This window comes from Platalea leucorodia, assembly GCF_965183815.1.
Source record: "Platalea leucorodia genome assembly, chromosome: 16".
Classification (NCBI taxonomy): domain Eukaryota; kingdom Metazoa; phylum Chordata; class Aves; order Pelecaniformes; family Threskiornithidae; genus Platalea; species Platalea leucorodia.
The window spans coordinates 6,640,902-6,650,198 of record NC_138838.1 but is presented as its reverse complement, the minus strand read 5'-3'; the positions used below and the strand labels follow the sequence as shown (position 1 = coordinate 6,650,198).

The following is a 9,297-nucleotide window of genomic DNA, read 5'->3' as shown; positions in this document are numbered from 1 at the left end:
TCAGCTTTCTTAAAATGCCCTTTGATGTGAGAGATTTGGGGATTTTCACCGTGCTGGGGTTGTACATGGGTGGGCTGCTGCTCTGCTGATGGTTCTCCCAGGACTCGGACCCCGGTGCTGGGTACCCTGCTTCGGGTTGGTGGCTTCGGCACAGGGCTGTGGCCAGTCCTGCTGTGCCGGGGCGCTGTGTTGGGGTGCCACGCCAGGGTGCTCTCCCGGTGCCGGCAGCCTCGAGGACTCTCTCCTTTCGCACAGCATCCTCCGCTCGCCCTCACCCACCCTAGGTCTTCTCTGCAGAGAAGGCAGGAGCTGGGCTTGCCCCAGGCAGGGTGCCAGGGCTGGTACTTCCCGAGGGCTTTCCATGCTGCCAGATGCCAGCTGAGATGTGGATTTGGCAGGATGGGGAGCCAGCATGAGTGGTTCTGTCCATTTTCCATGATATTTGTGAATGAGCCCTTCCTGCGCAGACACGGACACGGGGACTTCATCAGCTCATGGTCTAAAATCTCAGGGGATTTTCAATGTTGCCAAGAGACAGGGCTGCGTCATTTTTATTTTGAATTGAATGATAATAAGGCAAGGTTGCTTGCAGGGAGTCTCCAAGGGCTTGGAGACCTGATGGCAACTAAAATGAACCTCTGGATATGCGGTTGTGGGATTTCTGCTTGTTTTCATGTCACGCTTTTGTATTTTTTTTGTAAAGCCAATCTCTGTTTCCTGAAAGGGCTGTATTTAAGATGCACGTGTGTGTTCGGGGCTGGAGTGGGTATTCCTGGATTTGGCCTCAGCTTTTGTGCTTGCTGGATCAAATCGGGGGGATAGATCCCACTGAAAAATCACTGTGTGAAGCACATGATGCTGACGGTGGAGAAAACATGGGAACTCTCTTCCCTGCTTCATCCCAAATTACTGAGGATTTTTCCACACCTTGGGATGTGTTAATAGGTTTTTTCCCCAGCATGGAGGATGAATTCATGCTGATGGGGGCCCTCCAGGTCTCCACCTTTGCCCCAGCCCATCATGGTGTGTGAAGGTGGGTCCTTGCCTCCCATGAGACAGGGAGCACCCTGAAACCTTCCTCGCTGCTCCTGTTTGCTTTGCTTCATGCCACGACACGCCGGGGCGTCCTGCCTGTGCTGCCTGTTGGGCGGGCAGCGTTTTGCCTGCAGGGGGAAGGACCCGCTGGCCGGCGCAGACAGTGTCACAACGTTGGCAGAGATGGTCCTGCCTCCGTCCCCACTCATATCTCCTGCCCAGAGCCCTGTCTGCAGCCCCCTTGGCTGCCACCGGCCGTGGGATCTGCAGCTTGATGGGGGGATTGATGGGATTGATGGGGGGATTGATGGGGGGATTGATGGGAAAGGCTGGTGCTGGACAAGGTCTTGCTGCCAAGACATCTGCTCTGGGCACTGAGAAGGGTCAGAAGAGCAGTGTGATGGCTGGTTCATGTGCTGCTTTTTGGAGATGAGAGGATTTATAGGTCCGTCTGTACCCCAGGGGTACTCCACACCTGCAGCTCTGCAGAGAAGCAGCAGGTCGTTAGCCCCTGTCGTGTCCCCTTAGGAGAGAGCCAGGCATCCCTTCTGCCGTGGGACTGGCGGCTGAGGATGGGAAAACCTCAAATCCTCTCCCATTTTCGGGTTTTCCTTTTCCTCCCTTGCTTGCCATGGTGTGTTTGCTGGGGCTGTGTGCTGTTGGGATGCCTTGAGGTCATGAGCAAGGCTGTCAGGGCTGGGGCTGAGCACAGTGTTGCTGTCAGTGATGGGGTGACTGTGCTGCATTGCCTGCACCCCACAAGTTGGGGGGGGCCTGGGGGAGGTGGTCTGGCACCCTGAGCCATGCGATCAGCCCCACTGGGTGCCCCGGCTGAAAATCCTGCGTCACAAGGGTCCTTTTCTCCTGCTGGGCTCCCTGGCAGGGCATGCCAGGCACAGACTCCTCCGGCCAGCCTGCCACACATTCCCCAGCCTGGGGGAATAGCTGGGATTCTTGCATTTCCTCCCCCAAAATGACACGGGCTGATCCAGCCATGATCTGCAGGGAGCATCAGCAGCTGGCTCCAGGGAGAGGACGGGGTTCCTCGACACAGCAAGAAGCCCCCCAAGCTCACAAGAGGCTCTGTTTCAGTCCCAAGGTGCAAGCACATCCCTGGTGGATTTGCTTTTTGCAGAAGTACCTGGCTGCAGGGGCAGCTCTGCAAGCCCTGGCTTAGGGAGGGAGTCTCTGACATTCCCAGCAGTGCCCACTCACCCCTGTAGTTATTTTCTTAAAGCCCCAGCTCCTGGAGTCACGCCATCCCTGGAGGAGCTCGGGTTTTGCCGAAGACCTTGCTGTCGTGGGCAATTAGGGAAGAAGCTTGCAAGAGAGCATAGTGCAAAGAAACCCCAAAGGCGGGCATGCAAATACACCCCCCTCTTGCTTATTTTATTTTTTTTTTTCAGAAAGAGGCTTGGGGGAGAGGACTGATGGATTTGTGCTATGATTTGCAGGTGGAGCTACTGCATTTCCTTGGAGCCTGGGCTGAGCCCTGGCACATTGCACCTTGCAGGGCTTCCCGGCTCCCACTAATGTGCAGTGCGAGCCCTCGAGTGAAGGGGGCTCCCGGGGAGCGGGGTCTTTGTGGGGACCTGTGCTGGCCCCAACCTTTGGAGGTGACAAGACCTGTCTGTTCCCTGCAGCGGGATCAAGGGATGAGCCTGGGTTCAAGTGTAGGGATTTACACCCAAACATGAGCAACCACTGGCGTTTTCACCAGGAGCTGAAATGATGAGAGTGAGTGAAGATGCTTGCAGTCAGCATGGGGGTATTTCCTTGAGAGCGCTGCCCTGGGGCTGGAGGGGGGGGAGCTGGGGGAGGGGGAGCCGGGGGACAGAGCAGGGGGTCCGGGACTCCTTGGGGCTGCTCAGCTCTCAGACCACCCCCTTGCTCCATGTCTTGGTGGAAAGCACAGAGCAAGCGATGGCAGTGGTGTCTCTGTTGCTACCCTCTACCTCCTGCAGCTCTTCAGCCTCTTCCTCCTCCTCCTCCAGCTCTCTCCCCTGGGATGTTTCCAGGTTGCACAGAAACCCTGTGGGATGGCTGAGCTGAGGAGTTTGAAAGTCCAACCACCATCAGGGCCAGCCCTCTCCAAGGGATCTCTGCCCCGATCCGTACAGCTTTGGGAAGCCTTTGCCTCGGCATTTGGCTTTCCAGCTCCCGGTGCCGCTGTGCCCCAGGGTGGGTGTGTGGAGGGCAGGAGGGATGTGGAGGGACCGGTCTGACCATCACCCCCCCGACGTGTTCAGAGGTCCTCACACCAGACCCACCCTGAGGTCAGTCTCTCTCCATCCCTCTGGGCACCCAGCCCAGGGAGGAGGGAGCCATGCTGGGGCTCCCCTGCTCGGGTGGGCTTCTTGCCATGGCACGTTTGGGCTGGCAATGGCACGTGGTGGCATCTCAACAGAGTGTCCATGCCTGTAAAAATGGGTGCAAAAATGTGGTTGCCTCAGGGCTATTAATTCAGGGGTACCCAGCCCTGATGATACATCTTGTAGGGCCCCCAGGTCACTCCACCTGCAGTGGAGGTGGGTGCAGGGGTGGCAGAGAGGGGGAAAATCCCCCTCTTTTTGAGTTCTGAGCAACTTGGGATGCTGAAGAGCTGCTCTCTAACTCGCTCCTGCCCTGGAGCTGGGGACCTTGGTGGAAAATCCACCCCTGGGGCAGCTGGCAAAGAAGGAGCAGGGCTCCTGGTGGAGGAGCAGGCGCTGAAGTGTTAACAGGGAGTGTTTGCAGCCGGTCCCTTGTCACCAAGGAGAAGGGAACAGCACTTGGGAAGGAAACAAAACACCCACTGCCCAGGACAGCGATTTCCTTTCCCCACGCTGCATTATAGCCCTTGGACCCCGAGAAGGCTCCCGGCACTGGGAAGACGGCGTCACCATCCTGGGTGGCAGAGAGCAAGTGGCACTGGGTGAGTGTGGCTGCTGGGGAGGTGGGCTGGGGACATGGGCCAGGGCAGCTCTGCGTGTTCCCATCACCCATGTCCCCGTCACCCATGTCCCCATCACCCCTTTCCCTCGGTCTCTTCCCAGTCTTATGGCAAAATGTGGGGGATGCCGGGCGCTGCGGTGCGGAGCATCCGCCCCTACCAGTCCAGCGAGCAGTACCTCTACGCCATGAAGGAGGACTTGGCCGAGTGGCTGAAGGAGTTGTACGACCTAGACATCGAGGTGGGCACCTTCGTGGAGGTGCTGGAGACGGGGGCCGTGCTCTGCTCCCACGCCAACAACATCACCCACGTGGCTGGGGAGTTTGCCCGCGCCTGCCCTGGCGTGGCCCGCCACCTCCGCCTGCCCACCACCGGCGTCTCCTGCAACCTTGCAGCACAGCCGGGCACCTTCCAGGCCAGGGACAATGTCTCCAACTTCATCCAGTGGTGCAGGAAGGAAATGGATGTTAAAGGTAGGATGCTGGGCTCCAGCCACCCCGTGTCCCTTTGTGCAGTTCCCCTCCAGCTGCTCCTGGCATCACCCCGGGTGCTTTCCCATGTGTTCCCCAAAGCCCGTGCCACCCCAGCATTGGGCAGTACTGCGAACATGAGAAATTCCTGAGCTGGGATTTCTTGCATAAGCTCCTCGGCAGCAGCTTTGCAGGGTGCTGGCACGCAGCAGGTGTGTTTGCTTGGGTGCAAATATGTGCTGGGGGGATGGAAATGGAAAGGGCGTATGCTGCAGCGTGGTCCTGCCGTGCACTGCACAATCTCGGCCGTAAGGACATCAGGAGCGGTCCTGGCTCTGAGCAAAGGGTCCGTCACCCTGTCCCCACCACCAGCAGGTGCCCAGGAAGGGCATGGGATTGGAGGGACACGTCCACACCACTGGGTTTTGTGGCTTTGGGATGCCACGAAACAGCTGTAGTGCCTTTGCATGTAGATACCCAAGGGGAAGGCTCTTCTGTTAATTTATCCCAACTCTTGTGGTACCCAACCATATTCCTAGCAGGAATATTATCCCTTTGGGTGGGTTTTGACTCCCCCTGTGCCCCCCGTCCCTTTTGTCCCCATCCCCACCTGCCTGGGCTCAGCCCAGCCCTGCCCTGCCCCAGACGTCCTGATGTTTGAGACGGAGGACCTGGTGCTGAGGAAGAACGAGAAGAACTTCGTGCTGTGCCTGCTGGAGCTGGCACGTCGCGCAGCCCGCTTTGGCATGCGCGCCCCGACCCTCGTGCAGATGGAGGAGGAGATCGAGGAGGAGCTCCGCCAGGAGCTGGACCTGCCGCCCGCAGACACCCCGCTGCCCCGGCCCCCCAGGAAACCACGGGACCTCCACACCCTCGACCAGATGGTACGGAGAGGCATGGAGCGGGATGGGGATGGGGAGGGGGATGGAGATGACGGGGATGAAGATGGGGATAGGGACGGCCACCCCAGGACCCTTCCCAGGAGCCCTGGTGAGGACCCATCTGTTCTGCCCGCAGGTCCAGCATCTGGTGAGCCGCTGTACCTGCCCTGTCCAGTTCCCCATGATCAAGATATCCGAAGGGAAATACCGCGTGGGCGACTCTGACACCCTCATCTTTGTCAGGGTGAGTCTGCTTTGCCCTGTGCTTTTGGGACACAGGCACCAGGAATCCCGCTCTGCTGCCACGAAGCCTTTTCCATAGTCCATCCCCCAAATGGGGCCAATGTGGGGGTTTTGACCATTCTCCCCAAAGCAGGGCAGCAGGGAAGCTTGGCCCTGCAGTACGTGTTTGCATGGATGCAACCATCCCTGTGTACGGGACAAAACCTGCCATCCCGCCCAAGCCAGAGCCAGGTCTTACCCAGCAATGGGAACAACTGGGATGCTCTGTCCCTGCCTGGATTTGTCCCTAAGCCTGGCCTTCCCAAAGGGATCAGCACAAGACAGGGGAGAGGGGTTTTCCAAAAGGCTACCCACTCTCCTTGGGGTGATGAAATGTGCCTGTCGGGATGGCAGGGGGAGCTGAGACCCTCCCTGCCTCAGTGGTGCTGAGCCAGGAATGAAGCTGTCGTTTGGGAGACCTGGTGGCACTTAGGGCAAGCCCATGGCTCTTGAAGCCCGGCTGAGCACGCCACTCCCATGCTGCTTAAAAAGAGGTGGGGGTCTCATGGGTGCATTGCATGCACCTCTCTGGGCCTCACAGCCACGGCATCCCGTTCAGATCCTGCGGGAGCACATCATGGTGCGGGTCGGGGGCGGCTGGGACACGCTGGAGCACTACCTGGACAAACACGACCCGTGCCGCTGCACCTCGCTCTGTGAGTCCCTGCGTCCCCAAAGCCCGTGGTTCTGCCCCATGGCTGGGTGAGGGGGGGCCGTCGTGGGTCTCGCTGCTTCTGGGGCCATTTGCAGGAGTGGGAGTCTTCGTTACCACGACGCCTCGTTACTTTGCCGGGGAATGTCTGGTTTTGGGGACTCTCTTTGGCTTTGGTGGCCACTAGAGGTCACGGCAGACTTTTGGATGAGCCGCCCCCCAAAAGCCCCTTTGCAGGGAACATAGGTTTGCACCAGCATCCCCGGGGGCTGGATGCTGAGCAACGGCTGGGTGGGCTGCACCTGGGGGTGGGTGCAATGCTCAGGGGTGCTGAGCCCTCCCGTTTTCCCCACAGCACACAAACAAGCCTGGAAAACCAGGACCCCCCAGCAGCAAGTGCAGCATGAGATCTGTCTGTGCCCGGCCTCGAAGGCAGCCACCCGCGGCCAGCCCCAGCCCGCGCTGCTGGTCAGCCGCTCGCAGAGCCCCCTGCCCCCCGTCCCCTGGGGGTCCCGTGTCCCACCCGGCCCCCGGGCCCCTGCCACCCCCTCGCCGGAGGGCTCGGGTCGCCCACCGGGTGCCAGCCCTCGCCGGGAGCCAGCGCAGCCCCGGAGGGTCCCTTCAAGCAGGTAAGCGGTGCAGAGATGCTTCGTGCCCCAAACTGCCTGGTATCAGAGCAGTTTTTCTCAAATCCCTGAATTTTTTTTCCCCTTCCCTTCTGGAGGTGCCCAGCACCAGGCTGGATGGAGGGGGGAAGCGGCAGCTCCCCGGCCTCTCTCCACTCTCTCTCCTTACAGGACACGGGAGCCACCGGCTGCCGCTTTGGGGAGGCAGCCACCACCGTCCAGGTCGCCCTCTCGACCCAGCTCCCCTGGCCATGGGGTGACAAGTCGGGCACCCACCCCTTCCCGGCTGGCCCCTGGCATGCAGGACAACGTGGGGGTCCCCAAGGTGCCGCGTGGGAGCACCCCAGGGAAAACCCCTGCAGCACCGGCACGGGGCAGGTCCACGGCACCCAGCAACCGGCTGACACCAGCACCCCCAAAAAGCACCCAGCAAAGAGGGAAATCATCTGGGGCAGCTGTCAGGCCACGGGAACGGGGGGTCCCCACCATGGTGACACCCCATGCCCCCAGCCCCATCAAGCTCTCTGCCCCCTGCCCGCATCAGGATGCCCGGGGAGACTCACAGAGCTGGAAAAGCCCACGGGAAGGGAGCCGGGGAGCCCTCAGCCGGGGCCAATCACCCTCACCCCAAAATTCCTCCAGCCGGCTTCCAAAACAGGAGAGCAGCATTAAATCCCCCATCAAAGCCAGCCCGGCTGTCTGCCGGCCCTGCACCCCTCCGGCCCATTTTGCAGATGGGTGCAAGGTCTGTGCTGCTGGAGGGGATCCCCAGGGGACCCAGCAGTGCCACCCAGCCCTGAGCCCAAGGGCTGCGGGTGCCGAGGGACCCGGGATGCCAGCAGACGAACCGGGGGGAGCCTGTGGCCCCGGCGGGGGGAGCGAGGGGCTCCGGGGGTGCTGGGGGCACGCACAGCCCCCCGGCTACGACAGGGTGGTGGATGAGCTCTCCCACAGGAGGCAGCCCCTGCGCCCTGTGGGGCTGGGGAGCGGGGTCCCCAAAACACCCCCGCGAGCCACCCCACAGCCCACGGCCCTCCTGGATGGAGGGGAGGTGGAGGGGCCAGGAACAGGGGGCCAGACCCCGCGGGGAGCCAGGGTCAGCAACGTCCCCAAGCCCCGGCGGTGCCTGAAGAAACCGGAGCGCGTGCCCTCCATCTACAAGCTGAAGCTGCGGCCCAAGGTGCGTCCCCGGCGGGACCACAGGCCTGGCAAGCGCCCCTCACGCATCCCCACCCCGCTGGGACAGCGCCTGTCAGCCCCCCGGGGCCAGCATCACCCCCCAGGGCCCCCCCGGCACCCCCAGCCCAGTGGCACCCACCCTGGGGCCAAGCCCTCGCCGGCCGACAGCGGCGCCTGGCTGACCGAGGACGACGAGGAGGCGTGGGTCTGACCCCCTCACCCCGAGTTTCGGCGGGGATGGACCCCTCGCTCATCCGAAGTTGGGAGCGATGCTGAAGCTGGAGCTGTGGAGCCCGAGGTCAGCGTGGGCAGCACGATGGATTTGTTCCCAGGCAACCCAGGGGACCCCCCTTGCTCTTCAGAGCTGCACCCCCTCCTTCCCCATGGGGTTTTTTTTGGACTGGTAATTCTCCTCCTAAACAGGTGGTCTTGTACTGATTTGGGTGGAAAAATCCAACCTCAAATTGTGAGAAAGGGGCACTTTCTGCAGGGGAATGGTAACTGGCCCCTATGGTGTCCCCCTAAAGTGGGGACACCCTGCACCTGGCATCCAAGCATGCAAACCATCTCGTACCTCAGTCTTCCCTGTCTGTACAATGGGACTAACCATTCTCATGTCGTACAGCACCAAGAGCCTTAATGAGTGTTTGAGTCGCTCAGGTCGGGGGGGAAGTGTCACAGGAGGTGACCCTTGCTGAGCCCTGCAGCTTCCTTATGGGTGAAGGTGGGAGACCTGGGGGGTTGGTGGTGACCTCGGCGGTGATGGCTGTCACCAAGGCTCATTGCAGGCACCGCCACACTCCCGTGCCTGCAGCCACGGACCCGGCACTGTTGTTTGTGCAATAGAGATATACCAAAGCTCTTCTGTTTCAGCATCATTTCTGTGTGGGTGGGGAGGGAGAGAGGATAATCCTGATGGGGAGGTCATGGCTGGTGAAGGGGATTCATGCTACAGGTCTGCTGCCTGTGTGCGCAGCAAACGTCCCTCCGAGAGCCCCCCCGGGGGCCAGAAGAGCCCCATCTTCCAAGAGAGGATGAAGCCAGACCCACACCCCTGCGGAGGAGCAGCAAGGGTGAGCACCGGGGCCTTGTGGATGCAAAACCTGCTTGCAAAAATACTCTTTTTGCAGGGGAGAAACAAATTTCCCCACCCTGGACCATGGCCTCCAACAGAAGGGCTGCGAGAGTGGCAGTGGGGCGGCGAGCAATCTGGTGCCACGGGCAAAGAGCAGCAAGGCGG

General features: G+C 60.9%; 1 protein-coding gene across 1 annotated transcript; it reads left to right on the top strand.

The window, feature by feature from the left end:
* Positions 1 to 4,091: 4,091 nt before the first annotated feature.
* Positions 4,092 to 8,268, top strand: LOC309598028 (GAS2-like protein 2A; the record flags this gene model as incomplete). The annotated part of the gene is given in 7 exon segments (XM_082328115.1): positions 4,092 to 4,440; positions 5,083 to 5,321; positions 5,455 to 5,562; positions 5,565 to 5,663; positions 6,160 to 6,256; positions 6,608 to 6,881; positions 7,809 to 8,268. Coding segments are annotated over 7 exon segments (1,626 nt in total).
* Between the last annotated feature and the right edge of the window lie 1,029 nt (positions 8,269 to 9,297).